Genomic DNA, 18,453 nt, shown 5'->3' with positions numbered 1-18,453 from the left:
AAAGATGACACTTGAAAGACAGTCCAACAGTGATGGCCAACAATTCTTTAAAATCATCACCAGGATAATGGAGAGATGAGATTTAAAAAAATCGCTATACCAATGCCCCAAAATCCCAAATAAGACAGGTAGTCAGAGCTCAGAAAGAACTTAGAGACGCGTCTGAAACTGAATTTTGACTTGGCTACAAGTCTCTACAGAAACAAAGACGTTAAAAATACTACTTTTAAATATAGTTAGTAAAGTTTCAGGCACTATTTCAGATAGCTATAAGCTAACTATAAGTTCTCTCTCTGCAGAATAGTTAAAAAATGCAACTAGTATTACCAACACAATCTGCATTTTAATGCTGACTCTTGCTATCTGAACAATTAACGTGTTCATATGGTCTTCCATGCAGCTGTTCTCTTAAAGCGATCGAGGCAGCCATCGCAGCTCGCCAGTGGAAGAAAGCAGTCCACATCCTGGAGTTACAGGAGGATTCGTCATCAGCAAAATACTATGTGAAGATAGCTCAACACTACGCCTCCATGCAGGACTATGAGGTGAGAGACAGGAGGACTGAGGTAGGAGGTAAAGAGGAAAACCTAAATGAAAAACAAAAACAGGTGAAGGTATAGCCACAACATGTTTTCTTTCAGATCAGTGAAAAGGAAGGCATCAAAAAGTACAAGTTTTTGTCTTTATTGTATAATAGATTATATGTTGGACTTTTATTAAATTGTGGGAATGTTTAAGGGTAAGATGAAAATAAGCTACAGATGTAAATATAACTTTTTAAAAATGTCTGATATAAACTATTCTTTTCGTGATATAAATGATGAACTGAGGTTTAAATGTATTTTTTATACATAATATGAGACGGTAGCACTTACATGCTTGTCTGCTTTCACACATCCCATTCCATCCATAGGGTTCAATAAGATGTCAGCCCACCCTTTGCAGCTATAACAACTCCACCTCCTCTGGGAAGACTTTTCATTAAGTTTAGAAGTGTGTTTAAGGGACTTTTTGACCTTTCTTCCATAAATACATTTGTGAGGTCACTTACTGGTGTTTTGGAAAGAAGTCCCGGTTTACAGTCTTGTGTCTAATTCATCCCAAAGGTGTTTCTCTTGGGTTGAGGACAGGAAACCATGCAGGCCAGTCAAGTTCTTCCATGACAAACACGTTCGTCCATATCTTTAGGTACCTTGATTTGTGCAGTGGTGCACAGTCATGTTGAAACAGGAAGTGAGCATCCCCAAACTGTTTACCAAAATCTGGGAGCATGAAATTTTCCAAATATCTTGGTATGCTGAAACATTGAGTTCCATTCACTGGAACTAAAAGACAGTTCAGCAAAACTCGCCCATTTGATTTTCCAAAAATCTCACATTCTCCGCAATGATAGCTGAACACATAGTTCATATTTCCTCCTCACAGCTCTCCATTAAGCTCCAGCTCTGAAACCCCGGCATCTCCTCCAGAGCACCTCTAGGATAACAGCAGAACTGCCAGGAAAAGTTGGCTAAAACGTGAAACATGTTCACCTTTCACTTTACAACCAAATATCAACATTGTTCAGATGTCATTTCAACAAGGTTTTGCTCAGGGGATAGCACTGGCAAGGTGTTTTAACTGAAAAAGATAAATCTGCTCTACACAGCAGTAGACAGATGGCAAAGTAAGAAACTGGTGAACAGTGGAACAAAAAGAAAGCAAAACACGACTACAGATCGTTTCAAATGCGTGTAAACGAGAAACTGCATTTTTAAATATTTGTGCTGGTTACATACTTTGAACTGAGTCAGTGTTACACTTTCACTTGTGTTATATATGTACCTCATAAAAATACTGTACAGGCTTGGCTAAATGAAGGAGGCTGTGACATTTTGCCACTGGCAGTTAATTTCCACTCATCTCATGTGGACACGTACACACACCCACACACATGCACGGTGGCCAGTTTTCACTTTACTGCAGTCTCTGTGGACACTGTAACCCATGTTTGCTCCAGGGTGCTTTGGCAATAAGGACAAGTTTGGTAGTTGTAACAATACTTTTAAAAGTTGCCCCAATACCACAAAAAACACGACTGTTGAAAAGAAAACGATAACGAGAGCAATCTGGTACGAATACAAAGAAAAGGAAGCGAGATGATGGTGGCGAAGCGCAGTGTGCTGTGCTTATTCTGATGAGCTCAGCTGAGCCAAACGGCCTCCACAGACTGCCAGGCTCTGAAAATAGCAGCCTATTTCAGTCAGATTGCTCCATGGGCATATTCACAGAAAGTAATTAAGATAACAAGCTCTTTGCTCTCCAAGTTGGGGGGTAGTTGTTGCAGGAAAGTGAATTTCAGTGCAAGCTATAAACAATGAAGCGCACGCACCTGCTGTAGCTATAGAGAAAGTATCCTGGAAAAACAGTGACTAAACACTTTTTAATCAGAATGGCAAACAACCAGCTCATCTGTTTGTTGTACTGAAGCGACTTTTATTACAGACTGATTCTATGAGTATCTGGCTTTATGTAGCAAAGGTCTGTTCACTGTAAAGTAGCGGGATTTTTTTTCATTATATTATACTTTTTAAAATGCGATAAAATTTTAATTGCTTCATTCACTCTCTTAGTCTCTACTGTGTGTTAAGAGTCAGATCACTGGTCACAACATAAACTGGCAACCAGCAGCAGAGTTTACAACAACAACAAAAAAAAAAAAACAGTGTTATTCAGTAGGTCTGATATTACACTGTTGTAATTACATGTTTCATGTAATGGCACAGTCCTACACGAGCCTTTCTAGATCAGTATTTGTTTACAACCAAACTCACGAGTTGCAACATTGAAAAAGTCTACCACCAGAATAAGTATAATTAGAATTTGGTTTCACAAATTGCATATCCTTAGCTAGTGCAGATAAAAAAGCAGCCTTTGGAGTGTGGTGAACTCTGTGCAAGTCTCTGCATATATCACTTCTATTCTCACCTCCTCAGGTATGAACAACGAGAGTAAGGCCTCTGCAATCTGAATTAAAATTAAGTTGAGTTTTTTCATAGTTTGATGTATTCATTCAAAGTTTCCAGTCTTGTCTTTATTTAACAGGGGCAGTGCACATTAATGGACAGCAGTGTAAGAAAATATGAGATGTAAACACGGCAGATTTTATCTATACTCCTAATTCACATCCTCAGTCCCTGGGCAGATCACATAAAACTATATAATAAACAAAAACATGCAGAGATGCAACAAAACAAATAAATACAAACATGTCATATACCATCTGTCCCAGTCTGGTTCCGACTTGGTGGTCTTATTGCAGAGAACCTAAACAAAGTGCGCTGCTAAGTTTTAGTTCATTTAGATGAGAGTTTCACATATTTTGGCTACATGCTTTCTCTGTTACTAGTGTTCCCCCGACATTTTTTTAAATGCAATTCAATTTTATTTATATAGCACCAAATCACAACAACAGTTGCCTCAAGGTGCTTTATACTGTAAGGTAAAGACCCCAGAATAATACAGAGAAAACCACAACAATCATGTGACTCCCTATGAGCAAGCTCATCTGCCGCTTTGGAGGTGAGGGGAGATAGACGGGACAAAGACACACTGTGGAAGAGAGCCAGTGATTAATAATAACTAATAATTAAATACAGAGAGGAATATAAACATTTGTAGTAACTGCTGCCTGATCCACTCTGTGTGTAGGGGGAGGGGACTCACACACACAGGTTTCTTTGTGATTGACATTAATGCACTCCAAAGCCTCTTATCCCGAAAATAAGCCAACATCAGTAAGCTCCATACCCTAATCTTAAAGGTGCATCCACTCTGGAAGTGATCTACTCTGCGCCCATTGCTTTTTCTCCGACAGGCTCTGGATGGCTAGTTAACACTCTAATATAGTCACCTAAAATCAAGTTTTATCCTTAAACATGTCTTTGAAGAGGTTTGGAGAATAAAAAAAGAGCCAGCCAAAAAGTTCTAACTTAGAACATATAATTACTGTGTTTCGCTAAACCTCAAACAGTTTCTTATCAAGATAGCTGGGCAAGATTTTATTATTGCCTTTGTGACAGATGACTTTAATATATCACTCATGTTGTTTAGCTGAACCCACAATCTGCTTGTTTTGCACTGGCAGGCATGCCCACACACATATATTCAATGAGAGTATCCTTAAAGCTGTCCCATTTTGAAAATGGTAACTTTGTGATTAGGTTAGGGGGGGAATATGCAGATTTCAGCTGCAAAAATAATCTGGATTAAACTCTCAGAATGGGCTCTGTATAAGTAATGTAATATATAATTTTTTTTTAATGTGACATTCTGTATTTTCTGTGTGTTTTGTTATTTTTTTATTGACCTGTAGATGGCAGAACATCTGTTTGTGAAAGGAGGTCACATTAAAGATGCTGTAGAGATGTACACCGCAGCAGGGCATTGGGAGGAGGCTCACAAGGTCAGCACGGACACATTACAGCATAGTTTTAAATATTCTGTGTTTTCCAGAGTCCTTTTAAAGAAAATCTCCCTGGAATAGATATTTAAGAATCTAATGTGGGATTAATTAAGAAATGTAATATTTAAGGCCGTGTTTTTAATATTCTTTTTCTTATAAAGCTGGCAGTGAAGTGTATGACGGAGGAGGAGGTTATGGCTCTGTACATCAGCAGAGCTCAGGAGCTGGAGAGAGATGGGAAGTTCAAGGAGGCCGAGAGGTAAATACAAATCTCCATATTTACACGAATTTGTCACGTCATTGTCTGCTGGAGTCGAGCTGGTGGGAGACAAACTACCATGACACCATTTGAGTTAATCTCTGACCTTGAAAACAGCAGGAGAAAAAGTCTGGGCGTAGTATTTTAGACCTGAAGTGTTTTAAAAAGCCCTCTTTCCCCTTTTACACATGCAGGCTGTTTGCTACAGTGAAGCAGCCTGACCTTGCCATCACCATGTACAAGAAGAACCGGATGTTTGACGATGTCATTCGTTTGGTAGCCAAACATCACCCTGACCTGCTGACTGAGACCCATGTCCACCTAGCCAAGGTACACACCACACTGCAGTGACAATCTAACGACAGTGTTTTTACTCCTAGAGTTAAGCCCTACAGATTTAACATGTTACAATCAAATAAATCTAACTGTGACCCGAACCGAGCCTGAGTTCGGGTGATGGGCATGCTAACTGTGTAAAACAACTCTCTTCACACATATTTGCAAATTGCCTCATGCATCTATAGATTTGCAAATGGATGCATGCTAAAACCTTTGTTTTGTACCAGACTGTAAACATGCTTATTTCCTCTTTAAGCTTTTCGAGCCAGCTTCAAGTGGCTGCTAGAGGAACTACAATGTTGGTATTCTTCTATATGAGCATCCACCTTTGTCACCATATGAATAAATGACAGAAATAAGGAATAGTTTAATAAGATAACATAAAATAATGTTGAACAGACTGAATAATATGAGCACACTAAATAGAAATGAATCAAATAAAAGTAGTAAATAAAGTAAACAAAAATCTTTGTTTATGTAATAAAACAGTCAAATAAAATAAAATAATGCAACAGAATAACTAAATACAGTCACATAAACACTGTCTATAAACCTTGCTTATTTAAAATACTGGGTGAAGTGGTAGCTTTACTTCTAGCTGCTCTCAGTTACTCCAACAGTTAGAGCACAGAAACTAAAAGCTGCCTTTTTTCTGCTTATTGTACTGGTTCATACACTGAAAGTACCAGAGCACTAATGCAGGACTTTAAGACAGGTATAATTTGTTCTCTCTTTCCGTGCTATGAAAGATAAATAGGATTAAACTGCAGTGACAGTGTTTATACTGTAAAGCAAAGTTTTTTTTGTGGCAGTTCATCTGCTTATTTTTCTTGTTTAATTACTTGGAGATGAGGAACATAACTCCAAGAATGTGAGCAACAAAAACAATGTCTTCAGATCCTTCCTGCTCATCTGAAACCAGTTTAAAAGTGAGAGAAGGGTTGCATTTTGGTTCATGTCATTACTTCACAGCTCAGCATTTACGCAGGCACGACTGGTTGGGGCTTCTCATCAGAAGAGCTCTCACGGGCTCAGAAACTGCTGCAGTTCTAGAGCCGTGTGAGGTTTTTATTGGGAGGTCTGTGTCTGAGACCACTCTCTGTTTCTAATGTTTGTAGCTGTCCAGCTGTCTTGGGAGAAATGCCTTGCAGCAGTTTAAACTCAAACAATAATTTATTCAACATTTTCCTGAATTGTGAAGTTCAACAGATCACTGTACAGACAAATTTTAAAGTCTTTTAATCATGTCCCGACATAATCGCTTTCAAACTGAGTCTCTGAGCTCTAGATTTCTTTTTCATTACTGAATCTGTTCATTTTTGGGACCAATTTTCTAACTTTTTTTTTCACAGTGTCGCAAACTTTGGGGCATTAATTCTTCCTCTACATTCTATTCTAGCTCTAATTCAACGACCCTTAATGGGCTGTGTGGTTTGGTTGAGCCTGCCGGTATGTGATACATAAGTTATGGTAAGTGACGGTGATGATAAACGTGCTGTTTGCAGGAGCTGGAGGCTGAATCGAGGTTCTCGGAGGCGGAATACCACTTCATGGAGGCTGAAGAGTGGAAGGCTGCGGTCCACATGTACAGTGTCAATGATATGTGGGAGGATGCGTACAGGGTACAAACGCCACATTTGTTTTGTTTTGTTCACTTGTGTTTAATCTCATTACATTTATAAGATATGGCAGAGAGCAGTAAAGTCTAGAACCTCGTCCCACGCGGCAAATGTTTACACCTCACACTCTGCTTATATCAGCTGTTATCTGTTGTTGTAATTGTTTTAGGTTAAAGCATATACTGTAGATTGCATATATTATAATGTTTATTCCTGATGCTAAATACAGAATAGGACGGCTTGACTTGTTGTTACTGGGTTTCATGTCCACAGCATTGTTACAGGTGTGTGGCTCTCTGTTTATTGCTGTAGTTTCGTTGGGAATGCACCACAGCTTTATAGCTTCTTTCAAATGTTTCTCCCCGGGATTATGTGTTGTAAGGGGGTTAGGGAGCCACAGGAGTGAAGGCCTGGTGTAATGATTTTTTTTAATGTGTTTGTGTGTTCGTCAGGTGGCAAAAAGCCACGGAGGTGCTGATGCGCAGAAGCAGGTGGCCTACCTGTGGGCCCGGAGTCTGGGAGGAGAGGCAGCTGTCAAGCTGCTAAACAAGTTTGGCCTGCTGGAGTACGCCATCAAGTCTGCTTCAAATAAATCGTGAGCATTATCACAACACAAAGACCCAAATAATTATCTAAGTTCAATTTACTCACATACTGAGTTTCATTTTATTTGCTTAAAATATGATAAACCTTTTGCAGAGCTTTAAAACAAGTTTGACACTCATTCAGAATCTTTTATCTGTTGTACTGTCTGAAAGGAAATCCTAACGGTAAAACGTGATCAATTGTTTCCTTCCTAAAAAGGAAATGAGCAAGGTCACTTAGTAACCATCTTATAAAGTTATTTGTGCTTTTAATTCCCAGACCGTGTATAAATTAATGGGGAGAAAGCTATATATTTGACTTTTGTGGTCACAGGGACAAAACGTGCATGTATCCTCAGTCAAATCCACATTTCTAATTACTTACTATGATATCAATTAGAGGTTTACACATGCATACACACTTATCTCATAGATTTCTACTAAAAATCCTTTGAGTGCCAGATCTCTTATATGTGACATAAACAGAGACTGTCCTCATGTTCTCTCCAGCTCATTTGACTTTGCCTTTGACTTGGCCCGCCTTGCATGTAAGGAGAAGATTCCTGAGATCCACCTCAAGCATGCACTGTACCTGGAAGATGAGGTAAATCCATCACAGTTTTACCACACAGTCAGTTTTCTGCTCTTTCTATACACTTTCAAAAAAGTTGCTACAACTACCCACATGAAGACTTTTCAGTTTTCCTCCTACAAAACTGCTTCATGCCAAATTTATTCTCTGTCTTCTTTATTCAACCAGACCAAGCACATCAATATGTGATTTTTTTTTTCTTTTTATTGCCCAGCATAGTCAGCTCATATGAGAATAACAATAAACCTGCTGCTGCTGTTTCTGTGAACTAACTCACTGAGTTATTGTTCGTAATTTCTGTTACTGAGAATCTTGAACTCACTGCATGCTGCACACATTAAGTCGTGTTAATCCTGAATTTTTTCATGGTTTCATCTTACAGGGGAAGTTCACTGAAGCCGAGGCAGAGTTCATCAAAGCAGGAAAACCCAAAGAAGCTGTGTTGATGTGAGTACTGGAGGTGATGATGTTGTGCTCACACTTTGAGCCCATCATTACTGCCAGCTGATCAGCATCAGTGAGGAGCAGATTTATATCAGTTTCAGGCTCAGTTTGAAGCTTAATGTTTAAGGACAATTTTGGTTAATATAATTATTGGAATACTTCAATTTTTAAACTTTCTCATGTCATTAAAAAAAGTCCAAATGTGCTTAGTTTCACTAATCACATATCTCTTTTAAGGGGTTCTTTCTTCCATAATTGAACTAAACAACCAAGCCTCATCAAAATCATTTGATAAGTTGGTAATACTTTAAATTACGCTACATATATTAACCATTAATTAGCTCTTAATTAAATGTCTGATAAGGGTATAATAGGACCATGCAGCCCAAGTCATTAGTAAGTGGTTTGCAATGACTAATAAAGAGTAAACAGGCTACTAATAAGCATGTTTATAGCAAGATAATTAAAGCCTAATCTAAAGTGTTAGCAGAAAGTTAACTGAGGAAACAGCCTGCATAGCAATCAGCAGTAGAAATACTAATTATGTATAGCTTTCTAAAAATAGACATAGTGAAGTTACACCACAGCCAGCCACACAGCACTGCGCAGCAATGATTCTTGTACGCACATGCTTAAGTCATTTTAGGTAATATTCAAATTGGGGAGTGTGTGAGTATTCATGAATGATGGAGAGTAACCCATGATCAGTGACAACCCCAATGCTAACACTAATGTTAACACTAACCCTGGGCAAAGAAAATATCGTCTTTGTTTTTAATTTCTCTTTCAAGGATAGCAGGCATGGAAGAAGGAGAATAGTGATTCTAACAGACACATCAAAAATAATGAACTTTTTTCATTTTTTCCCCCAAGATATAGGATTGAGGTAGGGTTATGACTTCGTCGTCAGAGAGGTAAAAGCAGTTTTAACGGTTCACAAAAGTATGTAGAGATTTGAGGTTTAAGTTTGAGAAGTGCCATTACTTCCCTAAGCCACTGAAAGCAGATATGTCTTGAAATTAATGTCCAGCCCCCCAGATAGCCACAGCTTTAAGTAAGTAAATTTCTATGAACCTGAAGTTATTCAAAGTCCCCTTTCTGGTACTTGATGAAAAACATTTAAAAAATCGTTTCCGTTAATCTTAAAACAGATTATTTTTGGATTTTATTTCCTGTGTGTATTTGTGTGTGAACTGTTCCAGGTATGTCCACAACCAGGACTGGGCCAATGCACAGCAGGTGGCTGAGGGCCACGATCCAGAGAGCCTGTCTGAGGTTCTGGTTGGCCAAGCCAAGTTCTGCTTTAAAGAGAATGATTTCAAGAAGGCTGAGGCCTTCCTGCTCCAAGCACAGAGACCTGAACTAGCTGTTAAATACTACAAGGTAACTCCACCTCAAATTTATTTATAAAGCACATTTTTAAAAAAAAACACTACCCAAAGTTCTGTGCAAAAGATAGAGTGGATAAAAAGACAAGGGAATAGAAATAAATAAAGAAATAAGAAAAAAATAGATATTAGTGGGTGATAAACAGAATCATGGCCGAAAACAGCACAGGAAATACAAAGACCAATGACACACTCAAATGTCAGTGAGTAAAAAGTCTAGTTTTAAAGGATCAAATGGAGGGAGCAGATTTGAATGTGAGGGAAAAGTTGTTCCACAGTTTGCTGGCAAACACACAGAAGGCCCAGTCTCCTCTGAGGTTAAATCTAGCGCTAGGGACAGTCAGAAGCATTCCAATCACCTGACTGGAGGGACATGGGAGATTAATAGGGGTGTAAGAGGTCATAGATGTATTAAGGAGACAAACCATGAATGGCTTGTATACAAACAGGAGTATCTTGAAACTGATTCCGACCCTCACTGGCATCCAGTGGAGAGATGCTAAAACATGTGTAATATGACCTCTCTTTTAGGCTACGTTCACACTGCAGGCGAAAGCGCATCAAATCCGATTTTTTTGACCCTATGCGACCCATATCCGATCATGCTATGACAGTGTGAACGGCGCAAATCCGATATTTTCAAATCCCATCTGGGTCACTTTCGTATGTGGTACTGAATCCGATACATATCCGATGTTTTAGAAAGCGACTGCTGTTTGAACGGTCATGTCGCATTAAATCCGTCTTTTACGTCACCGACACAAGACTGAAGCCAATTATCAGCGCCAGAGAAGACATCGCGAACGCTTCCTAGCCATCCAGTGTAGATGTCAGTGAAACTGTTGGGAAGACAACGTAAACATTTTATTTGTACTGTATAATCTGCAGATTCTGACAGAAATCTGCAGCTATCCTTTGAAGCACCGCTCCTCTCTTAAACAGCAATAAGGATCATTATTAGGTTATTTACATTATTATGTAAATAACAAAATAACTTAAAGCAAAAATTGGGAAACGTGAAGTCCGAAGTCTTTATATTAAGGGCCATCAGTCAAACAATACTGTTGCTCTGGGTCTAAACAGAGCGCGTTGTGTGTGACATCTTCTTTTGCGCATGCGGGCCGCTTTGAGCGTTCACACTAGAGCGCGTTTGCTGACGCATTTTATTTGTAGTGTGAACGAGCAGACAAAAAAATCGGATTTGATCAAAAAATCGGAATTGAGCATTAAGACCTGCAGTGTGAACGTAGCCTAAGATACCTGTGGACAGCCTACCAGCACCAGACAACAGAAAATGCGAGCATGAACACAATTTTGCAATCTCTCACAGAAAGGAAAACCTAACTTTTGAAATGGAACAGAAATGAAAAAAGCTGTTTTAACCACTGAGTTAATTTGCTTGTTAAACCTAAAGCCAGAGTCATATATCACACTAAGAGTTTTGGCCTAAGGGTTTACATAAGTGGACAGATTTCCAAGTTGATCAGAAAAACTTACAAAGGAATTGGCAGAGCCAAAACAGAAAATTTCTGTTTTGTCCTCATTCAGCTGAAGGAAGTTTTGTGCCATCCAGTTCTTAATGTCCACAAGGCATTTGATGATGCTATTCAGCCCGGACTTGTTGGCATTGAGGGGGAGATATAATTCCATGTTGTCAGCTTAGGAGCAAAAAATTATATTATGTTTACTGATTATTTGACCCCAAGTAAGCATGTGTAGAGAGAATGGGACGGGACCTAAAATGGAGCCCTGAGGTACCCCACAGGAAATTGTTACTGTTGAAGAAGAATAGTTTCCAGTAATGTAGGAGAAGATCTATTTTTTTAGGTATAAGGTGAACCAGTGTAGTCAATCTGCCGCTGATACAGAAAAAAGACAAGAAAGTATTTGTAGAATTTTTTGCAATTTAGTGAAAAATGTCTAAAGTTGCAGGATTCCTTTTTCATTTTTCAGATGTTGACAATCTGCCTGATAGTCAGTTATTTAATTGATTTCGTGTCTGTTTTAAATTCAGGATGCAGACATGTGGAGTGATGCCATACGTATCTGTAAAGAGTATATCCCCAATAAACTCTCCATGCTCCAAGAGGAGTATGAGAGGGAGGCCTCCAAGAAAGGACTCAGGTGAGATTAAGCCCATAAAATAAGTAACCACTGACCTTCATTTCTTGTGGTGTTCAAATATTTTAGGTCTAACATGGCAGAGTAAAAGATGAAGCACAGTCCTACTAAAGAAAACCCAAATCCGTCACTGAAGCTATATCTAGTTACAACATTTGAAGTCAAAAGCCTTTCAACTTGACTCGTGATTATTTGTGGGACATTTTTTAACATATTTTGAACATTACCAGAAATGCATCTATGCACAACGAATCAGTTTGATGCTTTTTTCCTCATTTTTTTAAAAAACACCTCACGTGTACTCCCAAATTTCAACTCCCGATGAGGAACAGCTCATTAGACAGCAAACCAGCAGAATGCAGCTCATACCCTCCTCCCATCGTTTCTCCCGCTTTAATGACTTGTGGGAGGAAACATCAAAAGTTACCAATGGAAACGGATGAAAAAGAGGGTTTGAAGAGAGAAAACAATGAATTATTCTTGCAGACTTTACAGCTCAGGCTTCAGATAAGTGCAAAGCTTCTCATCTCCCACTGCATCCATCTGCAAAGCTGTGATGGAACTGCAGCTTGTAGAGGATGAACACAGTTCTAATCTCTAATTTCTAATGAAATGGAAGCTAATGACAAAGACCGATTATTAACAGGACAAGTAAATATATTAAGTGATTGAGATGAAAAGGCTGTGGATAATAAGAAAATGTAGAGTACATTCCAGACAGAGAAAAACATGGATTCACTGAAGACTAACAGGGCAGAGGAGGGCAAAGGAACTAATACTGCACGATAGAGAGGGAAGAAAAGAAAATTAAAGAAAAAAAAACTAAACTTAATACTACAGAAAACTCATTACAGGAATGATAAAGAAATCCAAACAGGAACCAGACTCGGTCGTTTATCAAGCACTGAAACTTGCAATATACTGTAAAAAAAACAAAAACAACTAAAGATAAACCAAAACTCTGATATATTAACCCAAAAATCCAAAATTCTAAAACAACACAAAATGAACATTTATGTGTATAATTTATGCTCCATGAAGTTGAGGAATAAGGCACACACACATATAGAATGGGATATTGCTTTCCAGCATGTCCTGACTGAAGAAACCTCTATTCACGCCTTTAAGGCTGATTATTTGTGATGATATGTGTATGGCCCCGCCTGCACATATACCCCCTTCTCTCAGCCTCTTCTCTCAGTTCGATAGCCACTCTTCATCGAGCCAAGCTGCGCAGAGACAACCTTGTGTTGTAACTCGTTCCTCTCCTTCAGAGAACAAAAGTTATACACATAACTGTTCGTTCCCTTTCAGTCGATTCACATGGTACAACACATATAGTATGGGACATATATACACGCCCTGCAGAGTATCCATCAAACTGGAGTTGGACCACCACCACCTTAGTGTGTGGTAGACCCAGCTGAAAGGACAGTATGAGCCACCGAAGGGGCTGTAATGTACAAACGAGTGAACCGGAAAAAAAAAAAGTGTGCGGTGATGCCCAACTAGCTGCACAGACAAAGCATGAAGGTCACCCACTTACTTTGCAGAAGCCAAAGTGAAAAACAATGCAGTTTTATATTAAATACATTTTATATCCACAGACTCAAGGGAGGCACAAATGGCCTCAAGCACCAAACACAAGTCCCATGAAAAGACACTGGACCGCCAGTATCTAGCATCTCCTGCAGGAATGTCAAAACATCCACAATAGAGCACTGGACTGGGGGAATGTGCCCGTCCTGGCACCATTGCTCAAAGGCTTGCCATTTGTACTCATAAAAGCCTCTACAGGACCACGCATGGGGACAGACCCTTAGCTATCAAATTTGATCTCTCAGTAGGTAACCATAAAGGCACCATAGATCCGGGCAGATGAATCACTTCTCCTCTTGCCTGAGAGAGGAGGTCCCCACAGAGAAGAAGCTGCCAAGGACTTGCTGCTAGTAGACTGATTATCTCTGCATTCCACGACCTTGTTGGCCACCAGGGGGGCAACAAAAATCAGTGAGATGTGCTGCCGATGCACTCTATCAAGAACTGGAGATATCACTTCAACTGGGGAAATGCATAGAGGAGCACGTCTGGCCATTGGTGTGCTAGTGCATCTATGCCCACGGGTGAATCACTGTCGATTATGGAGAAGAACATGAGGTAGTGAGTGTTCACCCTGGAGGCAAAAAGATCTACTTGCCTCGCCAAATAGATCCCGTATCTGGGCCAATATCAAAGGGGTGCAACCTCCATTCCCTCACTGGAATGGAGAGAAGGTCTGGAGAGAAGGTCTGGCCCCAGGTTGAGATGGCCTGGAACATGGGTTGCTCTTAGAGACAGACATCGAACACTGCACCATAATAGCAGAGAGCGAGACCACTTTAACAGGGGAAGGGAGCGTTTCCCTCCTTGCCTGTTTATGTAAGAGACCACTGTTGAATTGTCCATCCTGACTAGGAAATGTTGGCCCCTCAGAACTGGACAAAAATGCCTGAGCTAAGAACACAGCTAGCAGCCTTACATCATTGTGAAGCTCTGTGTCCAGACCCCTCTCTCTGATGCGCCATCGGACAGAACTCCCCACCCTCTTAGGGAAGCATCTGTGGACACCACCTTGTAAAACGACACTCTCCCAATCCAAGATCCCTGGTGCAACAGCCCAGGCTCCCACCGGTAGCTAGCATGCAAGATGCGGTTACTGTTAACCTCCTCTGGAATTTTCTCCGCAAAGTCACCCATCGTTCCAGGGTGTGAAGAAGCACACAGACTTCAGGTCAGTCAGCGTTCTCCTAACTTGGACAATTCCCAGGCAAATGGGGCACGCGTCATTGCTGGTCACTATCATGCAAAGAGAAACTGCACCACTGAAGACAGTGGCAAACAGAAAATTTCAGTTTTGTTCTCTTTGGTTTGATATCCATACCAAAACGCAAAGCAAAGTGCTGCACAGGAAGATTTGAAATTAGCACTTCGTGGGCAGCCTACACACCAGCTGTGGAGTGAAGGCTAACACCAACAAGGCAGTTGGGTTAACTTATGCCAGCAGACAATGGAGCTAACTAGCAGTAGCTAGCTAGCCCAACCCAGTAGATATGCTCTTAGCGAGGTGAAGAGCGTTAGAACTGAGGGCTGATTGTGATGGCAGGGGGTATATGTGTAGACAGGGCCCTATACATGTTGTCTGAGGCCATCCGCCTTAAAGGTGTGAATAGAGATTTCTTCAGCCAGGACAAACAGGGGCGGGATATCCCATACTTTATGTGTTGTACGGAGTAAATCGACTGTAAGGGAACCCTAGCATTGACACAATTAACTGTCAATTTACCATTTAGTAATGGTGGTTATTATTATTATAGCATTAACTATTTTATGCCATGATTGTTATGAACTGGTAAAATAACATAGAAAATAAATAAAGCTATTGTGAAATGTTTAATATTTTTTTAATTAAAAAAAAAAGAGTTTATTGCCTGTTGGTTTCAGGGGTGTGGAGGGCTTCTTGGAGCAGGCGAGAGAGTGGGAGCAGTCGGGTGAATATTCCCGGGCCGTGGAGTATTACTTGAAGGTTAAGGATGACTCAAACACAGCGCTGATGGAAAAGTGTTGGATGAAGGTAAAAAGGAAAAACAACTGCATAGAACTGTTAATTCACATGATCATTAGTTCTTTTTAACAATATGAAATTAATAGAATTAAAAACATATATATACATTGTGAGGAGACCCTGGGGGCAGATTCAGTACAAGCTGGAAACACTATCTCACGGCTAGCCTGGGAACGCCTTAGTGTTCCCCTGGAGAAGCTAGAGAAGGTGGCTAGAGAGAGGGAGGTCTGGGCTTCTCTACTTACGCTGCTGCCCCCGCGACCTGTCGCCAGATAAGCGGAAGAAAATCGATGGATGGATGGATGGATGTATTGTGCAATTTATTTCGGTTTTATCGGGGGGGGGGATCCCACTGCTGATGTAGAAGTCTCGAAAACTCACAAAAAAAACTACACAAATATGATAGACTAGACATAAGGGGTTAAGATAGTGAGTGGGAGGTTTAACCTTCTAGTACAACAGTCATCACAAGCTTTTGCAGTTAAATATTATTCACAAAATTTATTTTTACACCACAAACACTCAAAAAGGTCGAAACCATCTAAAGGATAAATGAATTATTTTCAGATCTTTGTCCTAGATGCATACAGAAACCTTATTCATATTTTGAAATGCCATAAATGAAAACATTACTGCAGCTCAGAATGTGAGAATCCCCTTTTCAGATAGATTAACAGTATTAACTCGATTTGTCAACCTGCCGAAAATATCTACTTACATTGTGTCAAATCTTAAAAGGCGGTCTGAATTAAAATAAATCACAATCTGTAGTAAGTTGACAGTTTGGCTTCAAGGCTGCGGCCGAGGGTTGAGGTCTCTGCAAAGGTCTGTCCACTCTTCATAGTTTTCTCTGTCTTCCTTTGAGCCGCTTTCCCTGGAGTGTTCGTTTTATCTTTGGCATCGCTGTACTGTTTGAACTTTCATGACATAAAACTACAGACAGTGATTTATAACCATTTCAAACAGTGTTTATTTCCCTAAAGAAGGAAATTATTCAGTAACTTATTCTCTGGTTCTGCAAAAATAATCCAGAAATAAAAGAAAACTTCCCACCATGACCTTTAATGGCCGTACTGTAGATCTTATATTTAGACAGCATCAGTAATTACTTTTCACTTTTACTTTAAGCTCTGTAGTGGGTGAAGGACAGAATAGATGTTTAATTGTAGTCAAGAGTACCACTAAAGGTGGAGGAGGGCGAAAGGTCACCATGTCACCAACATCAATAGGTGATTTCTGCTGTGAGTATGAAGATACGCAGCACATACTGCATGTTATTGATTAAAGTGCAGAGGTCAGATTATTTGAAATGGGAATGGTCAATCTCCGTGATTGTAAAGAAGCGGTCTTGAAGAGATCACAGAGATCAATAGGTAGTTTTTTTCCCCAAGTGAGTTTCATTAGGTCAGAAAATGCTGCATCTGCATTACAGATGAGTCAGGCGATACACTGATTTAAGTTTTGAATTTTTGATTCCTTCCTGTAGTGCGCTTCATAATGACCTTTATTCCAATTATCTGTTTTTTTAAGACACATTATATTTAATAGGTGAAAGTGAGTGCTATCAAACATGCCAAATGACTCACAGAAGTAGCTGATTCTAGTCTATTTAAATGTAGAAGTGCTAAATCAGAGATTACACAGATGTGGTTTATGGTGTTTTGTTTCTTTTTAAATTAGATTACTGTGGACTCTCTGTTTAAACCTGTGAAAATGAAATGTGGACATTTATTTTGTGCTATTTATATAATATATTTATAAATTAACTAGTTAACTATGAATGAAAATAGATAGAAATACAAGGTACAGCCGTATTGGAAATATTGCATTAGAAGAATTAAAGACTTTTTCTTCAAGACACAAACAGCAAAGTCAGTTCATGTATCACCAACTATCCCCACAATCAGAATCAAATGGATTATATAATGATTACGGTGACATTATATTGCTTTTTGAGATAGTAAGTAAGTAAGTAAAATTTATTTATATAGCACTTTTTAAGACGAAAACGCTGTTACAAAGTGCTTCACATGAAGACATGTCAAACAAACAATATAGCAACATAGAGGAAATATAAAAGCATATCAAACAAGCAATAGTACAATATAAATATAAAATAAAACAACATATTACGCATTAACATTACCCAAATGCCTGTCTAAACAGATGAGTTTTAAGCTGTCTGTGAAGGTTCTCAGTCATCCAGGTCATCGTAGTCAAAGGAGCTTGGAAAGAAAAGCGTCTGGACTTCTTTAAGTTGCTTGAAGACGTTTCACCTCTCATCCGAGAAGCTTCTTCAGTTCTAAGGTCAAATGGTGGAGAGTCCCAGATATAAACCCAGTGGGAGTAACCCCCCACAGAGGGACAAAAGGACCCCTGATGATCCTCTAATCGCCTGAGCCAAGGTGTGAAACTGGGCGTGGGTCCCAATCAGCCAGAGTTTCGGGTGCGTTCATTGTGAAACCTGGCCCCACCTTATCATGCGAATTCCTGAGATCAGATGGCCCAGGATGTGAGTGGGCGTTAAGGCGTCTGGGAAGGGAACTCAAAACTGGATTATAGATGGCAGAGAGTTGGTGTCGTAAACCCCCGCCTCTGTTCAAAGATGGTCGCTCACAGTGGACATAGATGGCTTCTTTCACTCCTCTTTCAAACCATCTGTCCTCTCTGTCCAAAATGTGAACATTGGCATCCTCGAAAGAGTGTCCTTTATCCTTAAGATGCAGATGGACTGCTGAGTCTTGTCCTGTGGAGGTGGCTCTTCTGTGTTGTGCCATGCGCTTGTGAAGTGGCACCTCGGTTGTGGAGACAATAGTCCTGAGTTTGGCAATATTTCTTAAGTGAAAAAAGCAGGAGCGGGTCACGGATTTAATATGAGATGACAGATCATGACAATTTTATATTATCATCATTGCAAAGATCTCTGTTAATAGCTTTTTAATGTCATCAGCTAAACAGTTGAAGAAGTTGAACTCTTTCTCCCTCGAAGTATGACATCATCAGTGTCAGTACTGGTAGGGCAAAACAGCAGTGGTAATAAGAGGCAGTTTTTAAATATATGC

At 39.7% G+C, this 18,453-nt stretch overlaps 1 protein-coding gene across 1 annotated transcript in view; it reads left to right on the top strand.

Annotated features, from left to right (window-relative positions):
* Positions 1–18,453, top strand: part of ift172 (intraflagellar transport 172) — a 54,547-nt gene that overhangs the window by 23,355 nt on the left and 12,739 nt on the right. Inside the window, exons 25-35 of the mRNA XM_004550677.6 lie at positions 401–545; positions 4,355–4,444; positions 4,606–4,703; positions 4,898–5,033; positions 6,548–6,664; positions 7,114–7,256; positions 7,756–7,849; positions 8,220–8,284; positions 9,484–9,664; positions 11,684–11,793; positions 15,271–15,400. Coding sequence (XP_004550734.2) covers positions 401–545; positions 4,355–4,444; positions 4,606–4,703; positions 4,898–5,033; positions 6,548–6,664; positions 7,114–7,256; positions 7,756–7,849; positions 8,220–8,284; positions 9,484–9,664; positions 11,684–11,793; positions 15,271–15,400 — 1,309 coding nt within the window. The remainder of the gene's footprint in view (positions 1–400; positions 546–4,354; positions 4,445–4,605; positions 4,704–4,897; positions 5,034–6,547; positions 6,665–7,113; positions 7,257–7,755; positions 7,850–8,219; positions 8,285–9,483; positions 9,665–11,683; positions 11,794–15,270; positions 15,401–18,453) is intronic.

This window comes from Maylandia zebra, linkage group LG15 (genome assembly GCF_041146795.1).
Source record: "Maylandia zebra isolate NMK-2024a linkage group LG15, Mzebra_GT3a, whole genome shotgun sequence".
NCBI classification, from domain to species: domain Eukaryota; kingdom Metazoa; phylum Chordata; class Actinopteri; order Cichliformes; family Cichlidae; genus Maylandia; species Maylandia zebra.
Note: the sequence above shows the minus strand (reverse complement) of the source record. Positions and strands in the feature narration are given on the sequence as shown.